The following is a 27,322-nucleotide window of genomic DNA, read 5'->3' as shown; positions in this document are numbered from 1 at the left end:
TTAGCCAGGCATGGTGGCGCACACCTGTAATCACAGCTACATGAGAATCTCTTGAACCTGCGAGGTGGAGGTTGCAGTAAGTCCAGATCACGCCACTGCACTCCTGCCTAGACAACAGAGTGAGACTCTATCAAAAAACAGTAACAACGAAACTTGCAACAAAAAAGATAACACATCTAAACTGTGTAACAGTGCCTGAAAAAGAAAACTAAAAGTTAATTATTATTACTTCAAAAAAATTATAGAAATGGTAAAAATAGAGCTCCTCTACCTGAAATGTGGGTGGTAAGTCTGAAATCCTAAATGTTTGCTCTGTCCTTTCTGAAACCCCAGCACTCCTGGGCACTTTACATTGGACCAAACTGAAGAAGACCCAGAGCACCAGTTAGAAAGGTTATAGAAGCTACATAAACCTACCTTGTTGAATAGTTGCAATTAATAGCTGTATTCTAAATTATAATGATCTGTACTACTAACGAAATCTGTTAAACCTCAATAAAAATTAGAACAAGTCAAGTTTGAATAATAAGCATCCTTTTATTTGCTGACGCCATTACAAAAACCGATTACATTAGCAACAAAAAAAGTGTTTTCTTGAGTTGAAGTCAGAGGCAGTTACTTCCCAAAATGTTAAGTAAAACAGTGTACAACATCAGTATTAAAATGTTAAATTTTACATTGTCTTTACCACTTTGATCTTCTGAACAATTTTATTGAGCAAAATAAGATAAAAGATTACATGTTTATCTTCAGGAATGTAAAGGTCTAATTATTCAAACAGTTTTTATTATAAAACTAAACTCTGAAGGTGTCTACAGAGTTGGCTTTTTTTTTCTTTCTTTAAATCAGTAGTCTAACAAGGATTAGAAAAGACAAAACTCTGTTCAGTGTTTCTGACAAAGTAGAAAGGGTGAAAACATAAATAAGGCTTTAATTTGGCAAAATATAATACAATGCCTTTTTTATCCTCAAATGAACAGTTTCCCAATTACTTCACTCTGTAAAAGATCAGAAAGAATGAATTTCACTTTAAAACAAAGCAACAGAAGGCAATCAGAAGACATCTGTCAAACACCAAAAGTACATATTCCATTTGATCTAGCATGGCCCTTTCAACTAGGCTCAAAGCAATTCACACTAATGGTAATCAAAATGAGAAAAATCTCAGGATTCAAAGGAAACAAGCTTTTAGGTAGGTATTTTTAAATGTGAGCTGAATTATGTTAGAAAACATTTAAGAGAACAACACTGGTAATCCATTTTTATTAGTCCTACTCAAGAGAATGTAAAGCTAAAGTGACTGACTGAAAAGAGGTTGAATACCATCTTACCCCAGTGAATAAATAATTTAAAAGAGCAGACATAGATTTTTTTTTTTTTTGTAGGTCATATGAAGTTTTCTAAGTCAGATGACTACAGAAATTAAATTTCAAAAGCCATCAGAGAGACTAAGAGGACTTAATCAAACACAACATGTTAAATTTTGCCTTGGATCCTAGTTTGCGGAAAATAGTTAAAAAGCTATATTGGGTACAACGGACAAAATGTGAATAAAAGTTTAATATTGGATAGTACGTAACTACTGTTTCCTCTTTTTGGATGTAATAATGGTACTACTGATTGGTAAAACAATGTCTTGTTTTCAGAGATATGTGCTAAAGTACTTAGAGATAAAATGTCATAATGACTAAAACTTACTTTCAGTTAGTTTAACAACAACAAAATATGTAGATGTATAGAAAGAGATGATGCAGGTGGACGGTTTACGGGTGCTGTACTATTCTTTCAACTTTATGTGTGAAATTTTTCAAAATAAAAAGTTTAGAGGAAAGAAGCAATTGGAAAATTAAAAAGCAAAGTTATCCCCGGCTATTAACAGTTGATCGGAAAGTCTAAAAAGATCACTAGGACATTAAACTCTAAAGTGCTATGTAAACATACTACTGAAAATGAAAACCTGATCCATATGATAGCCAAGGTTCAGTGTAGAAACAAGATAAGTTTTTCTCCACAGCATTAACTCTTGTACTTCAGGAGCACTATGAAAGGACTTTTTCTTTCAGAAACAACAGACGACTGAATCACATAAGAATCTATTTGCTACAGGGAGTACAGAGAGCACACACAGAGCTTCACCTCCATTTCTTCTGGATAATACTGTAAGCCTCTCCAATACACTACTGATAAATCAAATACCAACTTTAGGAAAAAGTCAGAATCAACTGACAAAACTTGTAAGAGGCTGGCCAAAAAAAAAAAGACAAAATGAGGAGAAAAGAAAACAGTGACAAAAGACATCAGGGAACACAGTGCCTGAATTAGGGAGAAGAAAAGCACTGATTAAGAACACAAGCCCTGTGCCCAAACTACCTTGATTTAAACCCCAGCTCATCCATTTATTAGCTGTATGACCATGGACAAGTTATAGAATCTCTATGGGTCTGTTGTAACATGGGAATAATAATACCTACCTACCTAACGCACAGGGTGGTTGTGAAGTTAAACGAGTTGCTACATGTTGGAAGCATGCTTATGCTTACAGGCATACTCATGAAGTATCAGCTATTTAAATTATCATCCTCCCTCAACAGGATTCTACAAACTGGTTCCAAGATAAGGTAACCTGGGATAATAAAGTTTTCTCATTTGGTTAGAAATACACCTAGAATACTTAGAAACCAGGCAAATGTGAAACATAAAGAGTAGATATCTGAGAACAAAAAAGTATATTATAAAAATGCCAATACTGTCAATTCATATAAAAGGTATCTTAATCAATCTCCCACTCCCCCTAAATGGAAAGAGGAGGATGGTAGCCTTTTCTTTTATTTGATGGGGGGGGAGGAAAAACAGGCAATGGGAAAAAAAATTTCCCAAAGAAAAGTTTTCACAAATTAAAGATATCAGTTAAATACACCTACCCCTACAGCTCTAAGAAACGTTAAGTATTATGTATCAGGATTTAGAAAAACTATATTACTGCATATTATCTCTTACATATTTGTTTTTAAAAACAACTCTCCCTTTATTGAAATATGTGCAGCATTATCATAAACAATTCATATGTACTTGTGTATATTTTTAAAGGTTTCTTGACATCAGATATATTAACCTACTACCTACATTCTAATGATTAAGAAATGTGTATTTTCAATTTAATTATCTCATGTCAGTTTAAATAGAGTACACAGGAGGGAGAATATATGTAGCAAAATGATAGCTAAGGATAAAAACCTGAAGGTAACACAAACATTTAAAGGGTATAAAAAAGAGCTATGGGAACCAAAACATAAGTACATAAGGAAGAATTATCAACGTCAATGCCAGGTAGAGCCTAAGGAATGAAATTCGAGAGTGCCTGGTGGGCGTCTATTTTCATAACAATCCAGCCTATCATTCATGATATAATACTGTCAACCACCCACTTGCCAAACTTGGACTTATGTTTATCAGCTGACAAAAAAATGTGGCGCTATCACTTAGGGGAGCTGCCTGCCAACTGTGTTGTGAGGGTATACAGATATATTTTAATAAATTACTACAATTTTGTAAATCAAGAAGAAAAAAATGTTAATATCAATGACTCATATAAGTCTCAAATGTAATACAATTAAAACAAATGTGGCAACAGACAAGCCAAAAATAGTTCCTAAGACTTAAAATGAGTAGACTATGTATTTAGGAAGAAAAGGAAAATATTAAAGAACATCTATGAGATGCTAAAGAGAGAATATTGCTTAGGTCTAAAAGCAAGGGATAACAGACAATCTTTTCATTGTTTAAGCTCTCTAGAAATGAAACCCTTCCCTTATAACACAAAGGTCTAACGTCAGCATTTTTGACCTATTTCATAAGTACTTCTTATCATATGCAAAAGAAGGGCCTATATTGGATCTAGCAATTAGTGATCATTAATGATTTTTGTAAAAATGATTTCATTGGAATAGCAGGAAGAAAAGCCATTCTAGAGCGGATAAAGTAATCAATAACAATAAATTAGATACTAAGAGAGTATTTTCTTAAGAATACTAAACAATAAAAAAGTCAAAAATAAGGGTGGTAACCTGAAGGAAGTACAAGCTTAAAATAAGCCATCTGGGCATGTTTTCAAGACTGAACAGAGGGAGCCAGTGGAAAGAATAAGGCTGAAGTCCTGGGAAGGAGAGAAGGAATAGTTTCCCTAGGAAGCAAGGTTATTTCCTAATTTGGAAAAGCGAGGAAATGTGGCAGAATTTTTACACTGGGAAACTGGAGAAGTCAGCTTACCAAGGATAAAAGATTTGGGATGAGGCTTAATTACTTTTGCTGATATGTTGAAGAATGAGCTGGGCTTATTATACGGAAAGTCAAGTTAGAAATAACCGACATGAATTAGCATTTTGAAGGAGAGCGTGTGTCAAGGTAGGTCAGAGGATGATCACTCTAAAGTGAGACAAAATGCTCCTGTAACATCAAAATGGAAGTCCATCCCAACTTTTCCAGGACACCTAAGCTCTCCCTGAGGCCTTGTATAGCCCAACACACTATTATCAGAGGTTCTGAAAGGGATAATTCAGTGATGAGTTGCCCCTCAGGGTCTCCAGGATATCAGGATTATTTTAGAGAAAATAGCTTCAAAAGAAGAATATCTGAAGTATTCAGTGCATATTTGAATACTCTAATTACACTCTAGGCAGTGTGACGTCAGTTATTCATAAAACAGGTAAAATCCAGGTAGCAACTAGGAAAAAAAAAAAAAACCAACCTACAACCAGAAAAACAAAAACTGCACTCACCAGCTAGAATACAAGTCATTTTAAAATGCTACCAAACCTGAGCCTTCCAAGGTAATATAGACAATAAAAGCTCATAACATGACTTGGTTAATTACGAGTTTACTTATCCTCAAGTAAAAATCTCACTTCAGGAGCTAATGAACGAATTTCTTAGATTACCTAACAAAAGCAAACTTAAATAAAAATCAGCTTTCAATTTTAAGAAAATGTGGTGACTTTACTTTCAGTTCAGCAATCTTACCTCAGTTAAAATGTTATGGTCATTTTATTTTGGGAGGGAGAAAAGGAAGAAGGAAGGGAGGGGGGAGAAAAGGTCACAGACAGAATAAACTACTGAAGCAGTTGCAGGTATTAAGGCAACAAACACAAACCCAGGCAGCCAAGTTACAAGAGAATCTGTTTGATACAAAGGTCAAAGGAGGCAAAGATAACCCCTCCAAGCTACAAGACCTTCAAAATATGCACAAAATAGAACTAAAGCTCCAAGAAAGCTGAAGGCTATCACCTGGAAGTTCTGAGAGAGATAAAGAAGGAATATTTCCTCTAGTGAAGTGAGTTTCCTTTATTTATGTAAATATACATTACACATACACCTAATGTCAATTACCCATAGACAACAATATTTCAGTTGTCCTTACCTAACACCTGGTAGTGCTCTTTCTCCTTTGTGAGCTGTTGGTTTACTGCCTGAAGCAATTGCTGTAACTGTGTTACAGTCTGATTTAGACTTACAGACATTGTCTCCTTCTCAGAAGACTCCTGAAAAGAAAATGGAAGTGATGATAAACTCCATACACAAGGAAAAGAAATGTACAACCAAACAACAGAAAATGTTATATTGCTGATTTAAATACAAACATTTAAAAATCTGAACAACAACATGAAAATCAACAACAGCAAAAAACACATAGAGAAATACTGTTTGCTAACTAGTGGTGCAAACTAGTTGGCACCAAAGAAAACTGCATTATAAATGTTGTCACTTGGCCACGAAAGAAAAAAAAATCCAGAATCGATGAATATCAGAAATATATCCATTTTTTCTTTCAGAGAAAAAATTTGCCCCACAAAAGAAAGCACACTCCAAACAGCAAAAAAAGTTAATATATACTGAGCTCTTACTAAGTAAGTGCCAGGCACTGTTGTAAGTACCACCTATTTTAAGTGTTTTTATGTATTAACTCATTTACTTCTTTCAAAAACCCTACAGGATAGGTACTATTATCATTGCCTTTTACAGATGGGGCAACTAAAGCACAGAGTGGCTAAAGATTTGCCCAAATTCACATAGCTACTAAGTGGCAGAGCCAGGATTCAAACGTAGGCAGTCTAGCTCCAGAGTCTATACTCTAAGCCAGTGACACCCAAACTTTTTGGCACCAGGGACCAGTTGTGTGAAAGGCAATTTTTCCACAGATGGGTGAGGGGAGGATGGTTTCGGAATGAAACTGTTCTACCTCACATCATCAGGCATTAGATTCTCATAAAGGAGCATGCAGTTCAAAATAGGGTTTGCACTCCTATGAGAATCTAATGCTGCCGCTGATCTGACAGGAGGCAGAGCTCAGGCAGTAATGCTCATTCGCCCACCACTCATCTTCTGCTGTGTGGCCTGGTTCCTAACAAGCCACTGACTGTTACCTGTCCACAGTCCAGGCATTGGGGACCCCTGCTCCATACCTCTCAACACAAACCTTAAAATTAACATACCTCACTAAGCAAAAATGAGATCAAACATCAATGAAAACACTACATTTTAGGGACAGGATATTTTCAAGAAAGATGACTTTAGGAGACGGACCTTATACATTTTTGTTCTTCACACAGGTCACAAGGTAACTAGCTCAGAGATCTGGGGATGAAGAAAATACATACCGCTTCTGGGGAAACATCACTATTTTCAATAACAGTAGTGTCTCCAGCAGCTTTTACTATTTTTGACTGGATAAGCTCCAGTGACTGTTGAGCCTATAAGGAAAGCAATATGGTAGGTACTAAATAATACAGTTGATAAATACATAAAAAATGAATAATTTTATTCACTTTGTAGAAGATAAAAGCTCCTCTCAAACAATAAGGGAAATTTCATTTCCCTCCAAAATGAAAATAGCTTCACCCCCCCCACCAGATTATAAGAACATATGTTCACTGCTTTTAAAAGCTTAAGTAATATAGAAACTGTATAAAGAAATTTAAAAACAGAAATAACCATAGTTGATATTTAGGTTAGTATTAATCTAGATTAAAGGTTAGCCAAATCTGGCCCAAAGCCTGTTTTTGTACAGAACACAGGCTAAGAACGTTTACTTTTTAAAGGGTTATGCTGTGGGGCACGGTGGCTCACGCCTGTAATCCCAGCACTTTGGGAGGCTGAGGCGGGCGGATCACGATGTCTGGAGTTCCAGACCAGCATGACCAACGTGGTGAAACCCATCTCTACTAAAAATAGAAAAATTAGCCAGACACGGTGGTGGGCACGTGTAATCCCAGCTACTCAGGAGGCTGAGCAGGAGAATCACTTAAACCCAGGAGGCAGAGGTTGCAGTGAGCTGAGATCACGCCATTGCACTCCAGACTGGGCAACAAGAGCGAAATCCCATCTCAAAAAAATAATAATAATAAAGGATTATGTTAAAAAAGAGACAAAAATATTCTAAAGAGATCACATGTGACCCACAAACCCTAAAAAAGCTTTGGGATTTGTCCACCCCTAGTTTAGATCCCTCTCTACATATTATGTGCTTATAGAAAATATTACATAAATGAGCTTTAACATACATACTGCTTTATACTTACCTGTTTTACAAAGTATGTTATTAACTTTTTTTTTTTTAAAGACAGAGTCTTGCTCTGTCACCTAGGTGCAATCTTGGCTCGCTGCAACCTCTGCCTCCTGGGTTCAAGAGATTCTCCTGCCTCAGCCTCCTGAGTAGCTGAGGCTACAGGTGTGCACCACCACTCCTGGCTAATTTTTGTATTTTTAATAGAGATGGAGGTTTCACCATGTTGGCCAGGCTGGTCTTGAACTCCTGACCTCAGGAGATCCGCCCACCTTGGCCTCCCAAAGTGCTGGGATTACAGGCGTGAGCCACCACACCCAGCCATTATTAACTTTTTTTAGTCAAATATTTATGTGCATTTCCAATCAAATGTTGCACAATATTTCTACTATATAGGTATGGGGCAGTTAATTGTCACCTATCATTGCCATCTTAGCTACTGTAAATAAGATGGTATATCTGTAACTTTAAGCACTCGTTTAGTATTTTTAAAGTACTTTCTAAGAAACTACATTGCTAGGCTAAATTGCACGTTTTATATTTTGAGCCAGAGGTCAAAAATTAAAATCATGTATCAAAGTAAACTGACTGCTCAACCATGACAGTGCAATAAGCATCAAAATTTGTCCTCTAAAACAGACCCAAATTCACATTCTGTCTACATTAAAATAATTTGAAACACTAGCGGATTCCTAGACTTTTACATAACAATTATAAACTATAAGCATATAGAATAAAAAAAAAAATTCAACTCTTTAAAAGGAGTATTATTTTTAAAAATGAGATAACTTTTAAAATCTATTAGAATATCAAATATTTAAACGTTAGACAATATCCAATACTGATGAGGGTACAGGGAAATACACGTCCTCATACCATGTTGGGAGCAGTATAAAGTACTACTGTTGGGTTTCTGGGATTCCATTTTATACTATCAAAATTTAAGATTTGCGTACCTCTTGTTCTTGCAATTCCAAAGAGTGACATTTGTTTTGCTAATGATGATATATCCCATAAACACCATCATAGCTCTAAAACAGCTTTGATATAAGCATATGTGAATTCTACCATTAAAAATATCTCAAAATAGAATTATAAATAACCTGTCAAGCCAATGCAAAGAAATGCAATCCTAAAAATCATTCATTTGCATTGAGATTAGGAAAAACATATTTGTATGAAGAAATAAATGAAGGAAAAACTTCTAAAAAAAATAGAAATTTATAACTTTGTTTACCAAAAAACTAAGAGACAAATACTTTGTAAATGAATACACAGCCAAATCCCAATTTTAAAAAATATATGGATGCAGCCAAATTTTAATAACTCCAACTAAATTTTACTCTGTATTTTATAAAGCAATTAAATATAGAAATGTGATGAAATAATGAGGTGAATTAAGAATCCTGGAAAAACAAGCCAAAAAGTTTCGTTCCAAAATAGTAACTAATAACAAGCAGCTTAAATTTATAAAAGGTTAATATAATGATGCAAAACAACAAATCCAGAATTAGCAGCATAACTTTGTTTAAGATTCAACACACAACATAGGCTCATGATACTACATCTCTAAGACAAACAGTGCCTACCTTATGCAAATCACCAGCTACCTTCTGTCTTTCATTTTGTTCAGTTCTAAGTTTTGTGAGTGTTTCATTTAACTGTGTCTTCAACTGTAAAAATAAAGAAACATCACAATTAACTTAATTTGCATCATTCTTTGATTATGCTGATACCTCTAGGACTGAAGAATGAATGGGATTGCTAACAGTTATTATGCACAGTGGATTAGCCAATATGCTGCACCAGATGTATAGAAAGGCTAAGCAGTAGAGGTTCCCATCTGTAAAGCTAAACATAAGAAAAGCCACAGAAATGAACTACAGTTTAGAGTAGAAAACCACAAATGCAAAAACAAAACCATCAAATTCCAGTAAAGTGTCTTTTAAAGGTATCGGTATTTATAGTCACTGAAATTACTCTAAATTAAAAGCCAAATAGATACTTTACCCATTCGTTTCTAAAAGTTTTCTTAATCTATACAGTTAAGAGTCAATTATATAATATTTTTAAAGACATTGAACAGAAGATTACAAATCCAATCAAATTAAAACTCTCAAAATACTGACCATCATTTAAGGCTTCACTAAGGGGTAGTACAAGACCACACTGGCCTAAATTATACCATCAAGAAATGCCTTACGATACACCTATGAATAACCAATTTGTCAAAACAGAAAGTTCTGTAACTCCAATGCAAATATATAATGCCACTTCTCTGATTTTCCAATTAAATATAAGCAAGGAAAATGAACTACATTGCTCCCAAAAAACTTTCTTCTTATTTTCATAAGGTAATTGTTTTTGCTTCCCACCCATGGGCACTTTTGAAACAGTTCTGGAGGCCCAAAGGTAGAAATACAAGGCAGTGACATTTAAAATTGGAGGGAGAATTAAAAAGGGGCGGCAGTGGGGCAGAGGAAAATTCCACTTGGAAATTTTATCTGAGGAACTCTATGTAAGTACCCAAATAAATTTTGCTCCTTTACGTAACTTTGAGTTTTAATATTCTCCATCAGAGAAATGAACCTTTTGGCGGAAGAACACACAAAGTACATACAGACAAACAAAGCTATTTTATCACAAAAAGTAGCAGCAGTTATCCTGAGCAAACAAAAATCAAAATAAAGATTCCAAACTCAAGACTAGGGAAAAAAAGTAAATATCAACCACTCAAAATAATCTCCTGACAGAAGTAGAGTGACAAAAAATCAAAATAAAGCATTAAGCTGAGTGGAGATGTAACCATGTAACTGTTGAGTCAGCCACTAAGCACCAAAGTTAGTAAGTAAAATCTCCAACAACTAGTTAGAAATGATTTTTTAAAAACGTATTATAGGGTGAGGACTTACAGTCATGACATATCACAGTCTTAATCTGTGCAATGTATAGCACAGAACTAGTCTCACAATGCAGTGTGAATGAGTTCAATTAAAGTAAAACATTGGTAAATAAAACAGATTTAAAAATTAGAGGTGTAGGGCTGTGTGTGTAGGGCTGTGTGTGTATGAACATCCCTAATCTGAAAAACTCTGAAATGCTCCAAAAACCTGAACTTTTTAAGCACTGACATTACACTCAAAGGAAATGTTCATTGGAGCATTTCAGATTTCGGATTTTCAGATAAGGGACACATACAGAGCAAGCATATAATACAAATAATCCAAAATCCCCCCAAAAATTGCTGGTTCCGAGCATTCCAGATAAAGGATACACAACCTGTATTTCATACAGCTCTAAAAATTGATTCCCATAAATTTTTGCCATAACATAGGATACCAACCACAAAAAAATGAGTTAAAGTTTTCTTGGTACATGGAGTAAAGCTAAAAAGAAAATTCCAAACTGGGTAGGGTGAACTCTGGGTAAGGAGAAAACTTACTGTAATCTTCTGAGAGTTTATTAAGGTACTTAAAAAAAAAATCTAATCCCTGTGCTGTAACAATTTTTAACTCACAAGGAAGACATAACAATTGTTGTTTGAAACAGAGAGCAAGACAGCCATATTTGTCTAATAGCTAAGTCTGTCACAATCAGTACAGTTTTTAGAAAACTTAAGAATAGGAATACAGGGTACTATATGTTTTAAGACATTTAACTAACTTTATCTCAAAGTCTATGCTTTTAGGATTACCATGCTCTAAATAATATGTTGATAATAAAGACTTTTATATGTTTTTTAATATTTATAATATATAGAGAGACTAGGTTAAAATTAGAAACTGGATTACTGTCCTTGAATGAAGAATACGTGTCTTTGGCTTTCAATATAATCTTCTCCTAGATTAGAAAATAAAAGGCCCCATTAACTATGATAGTCTGAGAAGAAAATCTTTGTAACTCAGCCAACCTTTATTTCATTTCTTTATTCACAGAAAAGACTGCTGTTTGAGACAATAGGATTTATAAAACATGGAAAATTTTGAAAAAGAGCTGGAAGCCAAACATGCCATTGTTAGGAGCTAAGAAAAGAAGGATCATTTTAGGAGTCAAGAAATGAAAGATAATCTTAGGAATCATCGGAATATGAAGATTATCTTAGACTTACAAAAAGGCCAAGCTAAAGATGTTAGCAAAGAAAAAAAAGCTTTGATGGTTTCTCCACATGTCAACAAAGTGTTTTCAGTGCCTACTTGATACCCAGTGGAGGACAAGCGTCTTACCAAATTTAGCTCTTCATTCTGTCTTACTGCTTCAGAATATGAATCATCAAGTTTTTTCTGCAATTCAGTCAACAGATCTTTCAGCTGCAATGAAGTTTAGAGTTTAAGATTGATCTCCTTATGATAGCCCATGTTTTGTATGCTACTCGGAAGCTCTGCCACAAACAACTTATACTGAAATATCACTGTTATAAACTTAATCTGAATTGTGAAGCAAGTTTGAAAAGATTCTGTTGTAAGTACCTCTCTGACTTCTGTAACATAGGTAGATCGTTCCATCTCTGCCTTCTCTAGTTCCATTTCCAAATGTTCTCGTTCTCTTCTCAGCTAGCAATTCAACAAAGGAAAAGTTAACACACTTCAAATTTCCTTTCATAACATTTCCCCACAAGGCAAAGTTATGACACTTATGAATATAAAACTATATCAACTCAAACACTACCCAAGATATTAAGAGCATAACTATAAAGTAATCTTAAACCATACATCTTCAGACAACCATTAATGCTAAAAACAAATCTATAGGTTACAAGTAAAACAATCAAATAACATACATTTTCAATATCCTTATTTTCTCTTCTTAATCGCTCTAGCTCTTGTTCTGAAGACGTAAATGATGACTGCATCTGAAATGTGAAACAATTATATGGCCAAGTAAACCACCAAGGATATAGCGGTTTCTATTCTGTAGAATTCTGAATCAATTAAAAGACACTTCCAAGGTTTTGAAGTGCATGTCATTTAAAATCTTACTGAATTTTAAAAGACCTTAAACATGAGAGTCATGTTGAACTTAATTTAAATTGTGGTCAAAACCTACTCCATTTGTATATTAGGCTCAGCTAAAAGTGATTAATTTTTGATTAGTATTAACTGATATTCAGCTGTATTTATTCTACAAGTGCATTAAAGTAGAGTACTATCAGCAACTATAAATCCTGCACGTTGGTCCCAAAAAATAAGTGAGGAACAGCGTGATTACTTATCACGCTGAAGTAAATGGGAGAAAAATTAAGGTTGCACAGTAACATGCAGGTCCCACGAATAGAAGAATGACTAACTTTTTCTTGAATTCTGTATTATGGGTTAAATACTTTAAAACTGATTTTGAACCCAGTATTGTTTACCTTATCACACAACAGTTCTATAACTAGCACTCTACATTCTATATGATTACCCATTAGTCATACTTTAAAACCAGTGATTTTCAAACTTGGGTGGGCATTAGACTGTTCTGGAGGGCTCATGAAGACACAGACTGCTGCCACCCCACATACATGTTTTGGATTTGGTAGCTGGGTTGGGGCCCAAGAATGTGCATGGTGATGCTGATGCTGCTGGGGCAAGCCCCACACATTGAGAACCACTGCTCTAAGCTTTTCTTTTGTAAATACCTGTTTAATAGTCTTGTGTGATTCATCGACCTTAACTTTCCATTTATTTTCTTCTTGCTCAACACTTCTCTGTAGCTTCTGTAAAATTCCTTCCTACAGACAAAAGTATAGTTGTTTTGAAAACTTCATGTTCTAATGCCGAGATAAAAACTATTTAAGCCATGAAGGAAGAAGGTAATGATTTAAAGTAAAATCAAAATGTAGATTAAAAATCATTTCCTACTGTTTCTGCAAGGACGGATTTGTATTTTTCACACTCTAGCTGTAACAATGTGTGCATTTCATCAGCTTCTTTCAACTTGTGCTCTAGAACCTGCAAAGAATGAAATAAAGAAAACTTCCATAATTCTACCAGAAAGTTTTGTGCTTCAAGTTTGTTTTAGTACTTAATACTGTATTATGATAAATGATTTCAAAGTATTTCACAATGACACACTACATTTCGACCTTTCTAAGTAGCAATAAAGTTCATTCAATGACCCCTTTGGTCATTTTTATTAAACAATGCTATAATAAAAAGTCTTGGTACTAAAGTCTTTAGTCAGGTGGTTAAGATCAAAGCAGACCCACATGTGAAGTACAGTCACAATGCCTATGCTACACACATGGGAAACAGGATTTTATTCATGCCACTTGAGATATAAGAAAACAATAATAATAAATCTCCCCAATTTCAGTAGCCAAGGATAAAAACCAATCCACTTTCTAAATACCTCTAATGATGTATTTGGGGATACTTCAGCAAATCAGTGAAATTCTACCTATCTCGACTGATCTTTACTTTTTAAATCTAGGCTAAAAAGATAGTAAGAGATAAATATTCAATTTTAGAAACAAAATACAGAATGAAAGGAATGGCAAACACTAGCTTTGTAAACAAATCAAATGCAAAGACGACCTACTGTATTTCAACTAAAATTTAAACAAAATGAAATCACCGTCTTACACTCTCTCAAAAGGGCCTTATTCGATTATCTTTTATCTTTTCCAAGCTCAAGAAGACAAAATCTTATTTGCTTCTTTTTTCTACGTTTAAATTACAAACAGTTCATTTCTTGAACTAACCTTAACCTCCTCTGACCCTGAAGTTCCAGCCATACATTCTTTTGCCTTCTTTTCAAATCCATGCAACCATTCACTATAACTCTGTGGATGAGAAAAGTTAAAATCATTAATTTTCAAAAACAAAAATCTAAATAAAACAGGTCAAACATTTAAAATAACCAAATTACATAATTATAAAAGAAACCTACACAGACAAACAGGACACTGCTACAAATTTCAAAGAGGAAAGTAACTATTGCGTAAGTTGGACATAACCCACTTTTAAAAACAAGCACTAAAAACAGACCTACGTACCTACCATCAAAATAAAATATTATATACCTAACCAAGAATATTTTCAACTGAATTCTGCAGTTGCAGGTAGAAAAACCTGGGTTCAAATCTGGCCTCTACCACTTACTAGCACCAGGACAAATAATCTTTAAAACACAAAAAACCCAGAATAATTTTTCAAAACTGTTTCCAGATAAAACAGTTCTCAAAAATGAAGTATTTTGAGTTCATAAAGTGAAAGTTCAACTGAAGATGTTCCATTTGGAGGATTTCAAATTCTATGAAAATGCTCCAGGGACTCTAAAAATATTTCAAATTAGGAAATATTAAGTATTTTAAAAATCCTAATGAGAAGTGATATGCATACACATTTACTTATTTAAGTCCAACAAAAACTCAATTTGTGCTGACAGGTTAGCTGATGTAAATATGCATATATTACAATTTTGGCATTTACTCTACATTTTAGAATAAATTAAATTATTGATGCTTATCTGAATTTTACACTTTGATAAAGAGTATCTGTGTGTCAGATACTTTAAATCAAATTTCCTCTTATTCCTTAAGTCTTTGGATTAAATTTAAGATAAAAAACTCATGAAATTGTTATTAACTGCTATAATATAAACTGTTACATATGCAGCTGAATCAGGATTCTCTGCAAACTATCAAATAACAAAAAACAAGTAGATGCTGAGTCACTCCATAGTACAATACCTTTAATAATATCAAATTAGTTTTAAAACACTATTTAACATTCTCACAACATAAATCTGAACCAAGACTAAAAGTACACTATCAGAATCCTACTTAACAGTTTCAACTATTGGTACCCAACATAAATTAAAATAAGTTAAAAAACTAGTTTCGTTGCTTAAAGTTTGTAAATCTCCCTCTAGGTCATATAATTTAGATCTCTCCTATGCTGACTGCTCAGCAAAACAACAAAAGAAAACAGTAAAAAATTTATATATTTTTATATCTACTGATTATCTTGACTTATCCTAATGTTAATGAAGCCTATTGCTTTATTATTTTATAAGGTAAATAGTTTATTGTCCTTCATATCTTTACAAACCTAAAATGCCAGAGTCTAATGTTAGCACATAGAAAGTTTAGTACATTTCCTGTAGACTATATGCAGAAATATTCAACTTTTAACAAGTATATGAACAAAAGCCAAACAATATCATCCATATCTTATGATGACTTATAAATATTTATAGTGTCAAAAAGATTTGGTTACTGACAGTAGATGATATTGCTGTTAAAAAAGAAAATTTTTAATGTTGGTGACCTTATACAATCTTTGAAGAACAGAAATTATCAATCATTAGTTCTCTTGGCTCATAAACTACTGCCAAAAAATACATCCCCCAATATTATTTCCACAAATAAAATATAAAGTAGAAACAAAAACGGGTTATGCCACAAAGAAAAAAAATTAAATATATTAATAATAACCCTTTCTCTTAGGTTCGATTTAACAACAGCACTAGAACTGATAGCATATCTATACATTTACTCGGTGCTAGATATTTCATCAGTTCAACTCAAAAGTGGTAGAGATCTCCTAAACTGATCAAATCTGAACATATCCTCGATAGTTACAATGGAAACAAAGGAGTTTTCTCTCCTTACTTGAAATAAATGTAGGCTATACTTAACTCAGACTACAAATAGAACAAGCCATTAAGTTTACTTACCCCACCCCTAGCACCCACAGAGCTCCTTGGAGAAATAGTTGATTCTATGTTTGGGGCAGGAAATGTATATGATAAATCAGGAGCACCTTATCATACCACAAAGCATAGAAGCTATCAAAGTTTAGCAGCATTGTGTCAAAACGACTTGGTAATCAACCTAAATAAGTTCCAATGGGCCAAAGGAAGACAAGCAGACATTACGAATCTCCTGATGAAAGTGCACACCACTGCCTATGAAGTGGTCTTGCCCCTACTCTACCCTACCAAATACTGAGCCTTAATCTGACCAGGAATCAGATTCCTGATTACAGATTTGACACATAAAAGATACATAAAGGAAAGAGGAACATGCTAACGCCACAGGGATGCAGTCACCTAAATCCAAACTGTGGGAAACGTCATAGGAAACCACTAAGTCTTTTGTTTTGTTTTAAAGGAGGTGGGGTGTTACTGAGAAAGAGTGGGGGAACCCATGGATTAAAAAATATCTAAAAGATGTCTCAAACCAGTTACATACTGACCTTATTTGGATCCTGATTAAAACAAACTACAATAAGTTATTATTTAATAAAATTGACAACTTATATGACAACTGGAGAAACGCATACTATACAAAATTAAGAATGTATTTTGAAGTGTAATATGATACTTTTTTAAAACAAATGCTTATGTTTTAGCAATGTGTACTGAAATATTTACGGATGAAACGCTCTGATGTTTGAGTTCCTTCAAATTAATCTAGGGAGTACAGGGTGGGAGGTAAAACACGGTAGCTTATATGCATGCCATGCACTGATAAGTGCCATGGAGAGATGTTGGGTACATCGGGCCTCATTATGCTTGTCTCTCTACTGTTGAACAGTTTTCCATTAAAAAAAAAAGACCCTACACTCTATTTTAGGAAACTCACATGCACATTCACTGACTTTCTCTGCCCTCAAATAATTATTGCTAATTCTCTGAACAAACAAGAACATGTACTACCTCAAATAAACCAAGTTGTTCTATATTATCTGTAAGATTTCTGCTTGAAGAAGGTAATAGATGACCAAAAATCTTGAGTTTTAAAATGTAAAGAGCCTGGTTCATAGTATCAAGTACATTAAGGAAGTGTTCCTAAAACTAAGAAGCAATCACTTAAAATTAAGTTTTAAATAAAGCCATTAAGAATGTTACCATATTGGTTTTATTGGCATTAAAAAACACTTCTTTCCCAAATGATGTTTTTAATCCTCTAAATAATGTCTCATAAAATGTTATAGAAACAAAAGTATCAGGTAAATAAAACTCAGTTTTGAATCAAGTTATTAATCTTTACTGAAAAGCACCAGCTTAATAATGGGAAAGATCAAGGAATCAGCACTCTACTGAAACCAAGTGGAGTGCAAATGATGTTGCTTATTCATACCTTTCCTGAATAATGTCATCATGTTAAAAAAATAATAAATTAGTCTTACCAAATTAGAAGGGACAGACACCTTTGGAAATAATTTTCTGAGAACTTCTTTAGCCTCCAACTCAACAGCTTCCACCTGTTGTTGTCTTTCCTAAAGTAGAAGATGAACCAAATCAAACTCACAAGATCACAGAATTTTTTAAAAAACAGAAAAGAAAAAATTATGGTGTCTTAAATTCTACAGGAAGAAAAAGTTAAAAAAAAATTTTAATACTGATAAATGTTAAAATTTCCCACTTTAAGATATTAAAATGCTCCCATAAGAAAAAATCTGCAAAATCTCTAAAGCATCCTAAATATCAAATAATGCCGTAGCAGTATCTGACAATATGGACATTTTCCTTGGCATTTAGAAATCAAGTGATTTGCCTGTCCAGAACACTTCAAAAATAGACACACAAAAAACATTTCTTATAGCTAAAACTTCATAAACTACCCATAGCAGAAAATACACATTGGAGGAACACAACTGAGGTTTATTGGCTGGTATATCTCTATTTAAAAAATGCATCACTTATGGACCATATAAGGTCATGGCATTAAAATGGTAACTTCCTTATTTCCAACTTCAAGGTCATGTGAAGTATTTATGCTAAACAAGGAGGACCATCAAAATCTGATGGATGATATAAATGGGAAAAAGAACAAGGAGCAACTGATGGCATATTATTTCACTAATGCCACACATCATAAAAACTAGTTCTGACACTTGTATATGGACTCTGCTATAAATTTACAAATATTACAAATGTGTAAGTCTAAATTTGCTGATATTAAATCCAAGTCTAATGGATATCAATTATAACTCAAAACCATGGTTTGTCAAAATTAGGGTAATGACTTATCACACACCAAAAAAAAAAATCTAACATTCAAACTACCTCCACGAGATTTAAAAAAAAAAAAAAAAAGAAGACCCCTATAAAAATGCACATCTAAACCAAGCCAAGAAAATCATCTAAAAACAACAGTCACAAAGTTCAACAGGTGACAAGAAGGCAAGCAAGCTAGAAACATCTCAACCACATCTTTCCCCCAACATTTAGATGTGAAATTTGAAATCTATCACTGATTCAAGGTCTACACACTTCAATTTTAGAAAATCTAATCACATGAAAATTTACACAATAAACAGCTGCAGATTTTGCCATTTTCCATACACACAAAAAGCTGTTAATTAAAGATCAGCAGATTTTTACAACAGGTGTTTTCATAAGGTTATTTTCAATAATTCAATGAAGTCCACTAATTTTCAGGAATACACCTAACTACATAAAATAAGGAAAATAATTAATGCTACTTCAAGGACATTAAGAGGTAATTCTTATCATTTGACCAAAGCAGTAATCTTTAAAGAAAACCGGTTAGGAAAAGAAACACTGAGGAACAGCTTTTTGAAAACTTTCCAAGGAAAAAAACAGACTAAAAGAACAAAGTGTCTAACATAACCAAGAGCCACAAACATGGGAAGTTACTTTTATTTAGTATCAACAATTTTATCTAGTAAGTTTTCATCTGGTATAGTAGTTTGGTTATAGATAGCAATTTCCATTCCACTTTAACATCCAGGAAAGATCTAATATTGAAACTGAACTATAATTTGCATACCATCTTTAAGTGAAATGTATACAAGTTTTTTTCAGTAGCTCCTCAAGGATATTTAGCCTTTAAAAATAATCCTGTAAAGACAGCATATATCATCCTCTTTACATTTTAGGTAAGCTGACCGTAACTTATTTCTAGTTAAAATACTGAAAGTGTTTCACATAGTTCCTTCTCATCACAACATAATTTACAGCACTGGGTCAATCAACATCCCTTTCACCTATACTATCTAAGGACTGTCTAAATTCCATTGAAATATAGAAGAATTTCTATTCTATTCTCTGCAGATCTTTAGCTATGCAAGAAGGCATCATGCACAGAAATTCTAGCTTTCTTTTAGAATCATAAAATGCAAAAATGCCTATGGCAAGTAGCATGTAACTTCTTGTAGGAATGGCATGATGAGCATCCAGATACCCAGTCTCACTAACAAAATAAAACCAAAAAGGTGGCTCTTAACCGTCAAAAACAAAGTAATAGAAACAACCAGAAACCACACTAAAACCCTCATTGCTGACAGAAATGACTGTACAATTGCAACCACTCCCAATGAAATAATGAAATGTCCCAATAAAACATCCTATCTGACCTAGATTTTTCTACTCTGTGGTCCCAATATACCTCCCAGCTATCTCGAATTTAACCTTTACTGAAAATTATGGCTAGATGAATAGGGATATAGTTAAACACAAATCCACTAAGCTATAGGAAACGTAACTATAAACGTATACTTGCTTAAAAAAAAAAATCACAGAACTATTTTATACTTAAAAATTCCTTCAGGTGTCACTAAGACTTATATTAAAGATTCAATAGAGTACCATGGCACACAAAATATTTTCACAGTGCTAAAATGAATCATGTAGGTTCCTTCATTTACCTATCTGCAAAATTCAATACCCCTGTTTCACATTTATTTTTGGCAGGAATTTTCAAAATACTTGACTGGACTGGCAGATTCAATTTTCTCAATTTTTAAAAACAACCTCTCTATGACAATTCATTAGAAATCTTCACACCCAATGGTACAACTTGAGCTCAAGGAGAATGTCCTCCATTGTTCTGAAGACAAAGGGGGCTATGTATTTCAGGAGTACTTCACATACTCTGCTCAAGAGAATTATCCCTTGACAGTAATATTTCATCTAAACATGCCATATATGTCATTGCTATCCAGTAATATATGAAGTTTGAGTCCACCACCTCTAAGGAATCATTCCCAGCAACATACCGAAAGTTGATGCCTTTCCTGTATTTAAGACTTTTAACATTTTTCTACCTTATCTGTGACATCTTGGTGTGCCCTCCAAAACACCAAGTTTATGGCACATCCTACATATTCAAATGTGTTTGTTAATTCACCTAGATTTCTTTGGTTCAAAGTTTTCATGAAAGTTATCTTAACCAACCCAAAAGGCGCATATTGTCTGACAAGAGGTTAACATCAGTCTTCTGAGACTCTTCAGCTTAAAGTTGTGCTCAACAAAGCCCAAACAATCAGGTAATCACAACAAATCAGCATGCCCAAAATTAAAGCTTCAAGGAGTAGATGAAAAAAGCAGAGATGATAGAGATGATAAATGTGGACAAGGAGATTTTATATTTAAATTGCAGTAAAAGTAAATGCTTTAGTCTGATTTTAAGACAAGCTGCAGATTTTCTCTGTTCAGTGGATTGTTTCTAGGAGTTAGCATTACAACCTTGGAAGTCTTGTTCACTTTGTCCTGCAGCATTTTTTCAGTTGATGCCAATGCTTCCATTGCTTCCCAGTTTTTCTCCCGAAGGTCCTAATCATTTTTAGAAAGAATGATTTCAGTTTATCCATTATTGAAAGATTTTTGCTTTTTTACTTCATCAGTATTTTGCACTGCATTTAAATGCTGGTTACTGCAAAATTATTTCAATGGGAAAATATGCATATTAGCAAAAAAATAAAAAGCAATGTTTAGAAGTTTGAATGAGAAAATAAAGATGCCCACTTTCCATGTTTTAGTATATATACCAAATAGGCCACATTTTAAAATAACTACTATGCACATGTGACAAAGAAGAAAGCATTCAAAAGTAAAGACACAAACCAAGAATACATACATGATTTCAGGTACATTGAATATTAGAAGATTAAAGACAGAGCAAATATAGAAGTATTACAAAAAGCTTTTTATGTGATGTTTAAACAAGGCCCAATAACACTCATAGGACTTTCCACTGCAGTGTAACATTTTTTTCTCTATGTTTTAATACAATTAACATGTTTCAAATCTACCTAGGAATCCCATAATAACCCACTGTGTTCTATGTCTTTCTTGGCATGGCCTAACATTCATGCTACAAAACAATCTTACAAGAATTGTATGAGCTAATTGATCAAAGCAAAGGGGAAGGCTGGAAGGCTATAAAATAGATTCTCTTGGAGGAGACAGAGGTTATTAAAAATTGAGAGATCTGGATTTTAACAGCATTTCATTCACAAATATAAATATAATCTTCTATATTTCAGTCTTTTTTCCAGAATGAGAAATCTAAACAGATAAAAACCAACAACAAAAAATAAAAAGCCAATAATCACCATTTATTACTTAATATATGCCAACCACTCTATTTGGCAGTTCACAAATTCTCATCGTTACAACAACCGCATGAAGTATTTATTCCCATTCTATAGACAGGGAAACCACAGCTCAAGTAAGTTAGGAAACTGAGCCAAGGACACAGAGAAAATGAAGTGGCAGAACTAAAAGGAAAGACTGACACTGCTATCTGCTGGCCTCCAGTGTCCTGGCTCTTTTCACAAGGGTTCAATGTCTCCAGCGCTGCTGCTGCTGCATTACCATGCCCTCCTTATCTCAGAATCCCAATAATAAAACATAGTTAAGATGTTAGCAGTATATTGGCAAGTTCACCTCAAGTTTTGTGGCTAAGCAATGCTGTTAGTACTGTTATACCAACACATAAGCGGCAATTCATGTACCTAATTTTGACAAACTCAGGGGTACAAGAAAATGTCAACTTGTTAAATTAACAATTTAATGCAAACTTTGAAAAATAGAAAACACACATCCACTTACTAGCAATACTCCCTTAGATTTCAGTAACAGTTTACCCTTGCTCAAGTGTTAGCAATCACACTACAGTGTACAAAAATTTCTTCTCTAGCAAGAATGCTTGGACTCTACTTATAGGTGTTGCCCTCTGGTATGAGAAAATTTAAGAAATTCTACTAAATTCATTATTTGTCTACTCAGTAAGTTATTAGGATTCGTATTTCTGAAAGCACTATCCCTCCCCTTTCTAGTATAAACATAGTTAGGTTCTATAGCCTCTAACACACTTAATTACTAAAATTTGAACCACCTCTCAGTTAAAAATGGGGTTCTGGCCAGGTGCCATGGCTCATACCTATAATCCCAGCACTTTGGGAGGCCGAGGCAGGTGGATCACTTGAGGTCAGGAGTTCGAGATCAGCCTGGCCAACATGGTAAAACCCTATCTCTACTAAAAATACAAAAAAAAATTAGCTGGGTGTGGCGGTGCACACCTGTAATTCCAGCTACTCGGGAGGGTGAGGCAGGAGAATCACCTGAACCCAGGAGGCAGAGGTTGCAGTAAGCCGAGTTCATGCTACTTTCAGCCTAGGCGACAGAGGAAGACCCTTCTTAAAAAAAAAAAAAAAAAAAAAAAAAACAGAAGGCTTTCAAAAGACCTCATTACTGAGTATACTGGGTTTGAATACTGGTATTACTTTCGGTTTACAAAAAGGCCGGCCCAATCTAAGAGGAAATACCTTTGATTTTAAAATACCAAGCTGAAAAACATGTTTTCCAAATAAAAGTTCAACAAAAAGTCAACTGCACTTTTAGTTTTTAAAAATAACTAAAGGTGTAATAATTATAACTTCAACATTTAAATATTTATAAGAATAAGAACTCGTCTTTTCACTTATTTTTAAAAAACTGTTCTCCAATAATGCCCCACCCCCTGAAAAAACTACACACAGAAAATAGTACTTTCTCACAAAGATTAAGAAATCTAAAGTAAAAGTAGATTTAAAAAAAAAATTCCTGGACCATATTTCAGTGTTAAAGTAATAAAAAGAAAAGCTTCATTCTGATTAAGATTTACTTACATTGTTTTTCTTCCTTTGGTGTTCAACTGCATCCTTCAAAGAATCTAACTCATTCCAGAGACCACTTATTTCTTTCTCTCTTTCTGAAATTCTAAACCAGAACATGAATACGTGTAGCAAGATTTTAGGTAAACAGTAATACAACTCAGATCCCTACCTATCAACGTTTGTTACTACAAAATAAGAATATCAAGAAATGGTACCTTGAAAAGTACATTAAAGAGTCTACCTACTGTTTAACATAGAAAGCCCATCCTATAAATTTCAGAAATGATTTCTAAGTTTTTATACCTAATATGGTATGCTTAGGCTTGTGCTAAAGAGAAATCTCATTCCCTAAGAAACAGTTTAGGAATATATTAACTGTTGTAGCTATTTATATTTTTACTTGGGTCAGTACACAGTAGCTATTTTCAGAGGAGTTAAAACGGATGTAGAAGCAGTCCCTTAAATATTTTTCTTCCCAGAGGGCAATGAAATCAGTTATAACTTTAAATGGCTAACCCACAACAAAAGTATAATATTAAAGTGAGCTCCGTGTTTTCTTGCCATTTTCATACCAATCTCAGCATTCATGTTTTTTTCTGCTACTGTTTCCCAGAAACGCAGAATGCAATGGCAAAGATTCATAATTTGATTCTGTTACAGTTGAGAGTGGCTGGAGTAGAAAGTTAAATAACAAATAGCTCTTCGCTGAGAATCAGTGTCTATATAAGAAGCTGGCAAACTAAGGCTATGGGCCCACTCCACAGTCTGTTTCTGTAGGTCCTCGAACTAAGAGCCGCTTCTACATTTTTAAAGTGTTGTTTTATTTATACATGTACACACATATACACATATATATACACATCTATAAAACAGACCTATGTGTCCCACAGGCCTAAAATGCTATCAAGGCCTTCACAGAAAATGTTTGCAAACCTTTTTGCTCTATATAGTCAAACTGAAGACTCGATTTAACAGTCAATAATTCTAACCTAGTAAACAAGTAACTCTGTAAACCAAGATGGAAAAACAGATTTGAAAAAAAAAATTAACAATATTCCCGATGATAGATCACTTACATCATCTATTAATATACTTAATGTGGTTGACATTTTAACATGTTGAAACACACTAACTTATGTGAAAAGACCTTAAATGTAGCCTTACAGAGAAAATTACAGGCTAACAAGAAAAATGTATCAGTTAAAAAAAAAATCTCCTTAAGAAAGACAATCATAAAGACTACATATATATATTTTTTTCTTGGTGCCAGGCTGGAGTGCAATGGTGTGAACTTCCTGGGCTCAAAAGATCCTCCCACTTCAGCCTCTGGAGTAGTTGGGACCACAGGTGCATGCCACCACACCCGGAATTTCTAAACTTTTTGTAGAGACGAGGTCTGACTATGTTGCCCAGGCTGATCTCAAACCCCTGGGCTCAGCAATCCTCCCGCCTCAGTCTCCCCAAGTGCTGGGATTACAGGCATGAGCTACCACATCTAACCTAAAATTTCTTTAAAAAATGAAGCTAAGCCAAAGTTGCATCATTCAATTACACAATCACACCTAGAAGAAGACCCAGTAAGATAATTGAGATAACAGAAGGTGATTTAGAAAACCCTGCAAAGTATAGTTTAACTTTATCTGAACGCCTAAAAAAACAAAAACAAACATCTCCCTCAACAAAATATTCAAATCCAAATACTATAAAAAAAAGCATCTTAGCCAAAGGTACCACTCAACTCCAAACTGTAATTCAAGATATCCAAATAGAACTGTAAAAATCAGGTGCCATTTGAAGTTACACTAAACTGCTTATTTGAGAATGGTTTATCACATAAAAATAGTCACTACTTTATATACTGTGAATCAAACTTATTACTTACACTTTTAATAACTCTTCATGAGGGGGAAAAGAAGATGCCTATCAAAAGAGTTAAATGTTATTTCAAAACGAAACTTTTCAGGAGACTTAAAAACACCGAAGCTTTTCTCAGATATAAACTAAGAAAACAACAAAAGGAAAAATAGCATATATTTCATATAAAAGTCACCCTGACTTTAATCAAGTAATTTTAATAAAAACATGTACAAATCTGTAAAAAGTATTGAATGCTAAATCCAATCTTTACTGTCGCAACATACTTAAACTCTTCATTTAGTAAGTATTTATCAATTTCCCACTATGTGTATGGAAGCATACCTTAAATTTTCAAACTGCACAATTCATATTTGACTACATAAAAATGTTAAGCTTCGAAGTTAAAAAAAAAAATACCAGAAATGAAATCAAAGGAAATACTAAGTTATGTTTCCTCACGTTTAACAAAAAGTTAATTATACATCAACATGCAAAGGTACACAGCCCTTCATATATGGTATTTATTCCTCAGTGATAATAATCTCTCAAGCTTCTTGTTTGCAAGGACTCCATTTGTTTCTCAAAATACTATCAAGTCTATCCATATACATTCATAAATTAATTTAAAGGCTATTTTGGGTAGCATCTTTTATAAAAACACATTTTTGTTTTTACCAAGCAGAATTGTAACTTGAAAACCTCTTTTAAATAGTAGTACACTATTGCTTATGATACATTTGTTAGTTTCTCTCCAGTTACCAATGTTTCATTTGGGAAGAGGGGAGATACAGTGTGTACACACATCTTTAAGCCAACCATTACAGTATTTAAACTGACTTGTAAGAATTCTAGGATCAGAAAACACACAGAGATACAAAACAGAGCTGGAGTACAGCAAAAATATTATTTGTGTATACATTATAAATTATAGATTTGTTTTACTTTGGATATGATATAGCAGGTTGTTTTATATAAAATTTGATAAACATAAATAAAACATACTTTATTCTCAATAAAAATGCAGAAATGGCCAAAATACTTATACGTCACTGGTTATATAATTTTTTTGCCACCTAAGTAAAAGGCAAGACATCTAATAGTACCTACCTGTTGGTAGTTTTGTTGTTTAAGCTGCTCAATTTGGGACTTAAACAATCTGTTTTCATCTTGTACATCCTAATTAAATAAAAATTAAACATCAGTATCTAAACATTTTTTTCCACATAAACTTAGATCATACAAGCTAGAAACAGATCATACAAGCTAGAAAAATTCCAAAAGGGCAATAATTTTAAAGTGTGTAATAAGCTCTATATTAAAACATATAGAGTATTTATATTAGTACTAGCAGCAGAGTTTGCATGTCTCAATGGAACAAAATAGAATCCAGAAATACACCCAAATAGCTCTAAGAATTTAGTATGAAGTGACATTTCAAATCAACCTCAACTCCAGTAACATTTTGGGCTTGATATTTTTCTTTGTTGTGGGGGTTTATCCTATGCACTGCCGGACATGTAGAAGCATCCATGGCACTCATCCACTAGATGCCCCAGCCCCCCTGCCCCAGCTGTGACACCCAAAAATGTCTTCAGATATTGACAAATGTCCCCTGGGTAACAGAATCACTATTGTTATGATGGATTATTTAACAATGTGGCTAGTCTTCTCTTTTTAATGGTTACAATGTTATTGTTACAGCTTACTGATGTAAGTTACATGAAATAAGCTAAACAAACAAAAAGAATTATAAACATATTTGAAGAAAATATATATATGTTTTTTTTTTTAAGATGGAGTCTCACTGTGTCACCCAGGCTGGAGTGCAGTGTTGCAATCATAGCTCACTGCAGCCTCTGTCTCCCGGGTTCAAGTGATTATCCTGTCTCAGCTTCCCGAGTAGCTGGGACTACAGGCACCTGCCACCATGCCTAGCTAATTTTTATATTATTTTAGTAGAGTAGGGGTTTCATCATGTTGGCCATGTTTGGTCTCGAACCTCTGACCTCAAGAGATCCACCTGCCACGGCCTCCCAAAGTGCTGGGTGGGATTACTAGTGTGAACTACCACACC

At 34.0% G+C, this 27,322-nt stretch overlaps 1 protein-coding gene across 1 annotated transcript in view; it reads right to left on the bottom strand.

Moving 5' to 3' along the window:
• Positions 1-517: 517 nt before the first annotated feature.
• Positions 518-27,322, bottom strand: part of KTN1 (kinectin 1 (kinesin receptor)) — a 103,700-nt gene continuing 76,895 nt past the window's right edge. The window contains exons 31-45 of the mRNA XM_011961860.1: positions 26,356-26,424; positions 25,274-25,311; positions 23,404-23,494; positions 20,978-21,064; positions 17,674-17,763; positions 14,238-14,318; positions 13,396-13,485; positions 13,173-13,265; positions 12,333-12,404; positions 12,022-12,105; positions 11,779-11,862; positions 9,145-9,228; positions 6,651-6,743; positions 5,414-5,534; positions 518-998 (exon numbers count right to left, since the gene is read on the bottom strand). Coding sequence (XP_011817250.1) covers positions 994-998; positions 5,414-5,534; positions 6,651-6,743; positions 9,145-9,228; positions 11,779-11,862; positions 12,022-12,105; positions 12,333-12,404; positions 13,173-13,265; positions 13,396-13,485; positions 14,238-14,318; positions 17,674-17,763; positions 20,978-21,064; positions 23,404-23,494; positions 25,274-25,311; positions 26,356-26,424 — 1,182 coding nt within the window. The 3' untranslated portion in view covers positions 518-993. The remainder of the gene's footprint in view (positions 999-5,413; positions 5,535-6,650; positions 6,744-9,144; positions 9,229-11,778; positions 11,863-12,021; positions 12,106-12,332; positions 12,405-13,172; positions 13,266-13,395; positions 13,486-14,237; positions 14,319-17,673; positions 17,764-20,977; positions 21,065-23,403; positions 23,495-25,273; positions 25,312-26,355; positions 26,425-27,322) is intronic.

This window comes from Colobus angolensis, unplaced genomic scaffold, assembly GCF_000951035.1.
Source record: "Colobus angolensis palliatus isolate OR3802 unplaced genomic scaffold, Cang.pa_1.0 Scaffold57, whole genome shotgun sequence".
NCBI classification, from domain to species: domain Eukaryota; kingdom Metazoa; phylum Chordata; class Mammalia; order Primates; family Cercopithecidae; genus Colobus; species Colobus angolensis.
This window is presented reverse-complemented; position numbering and strand designations above follow the sequence as displayed.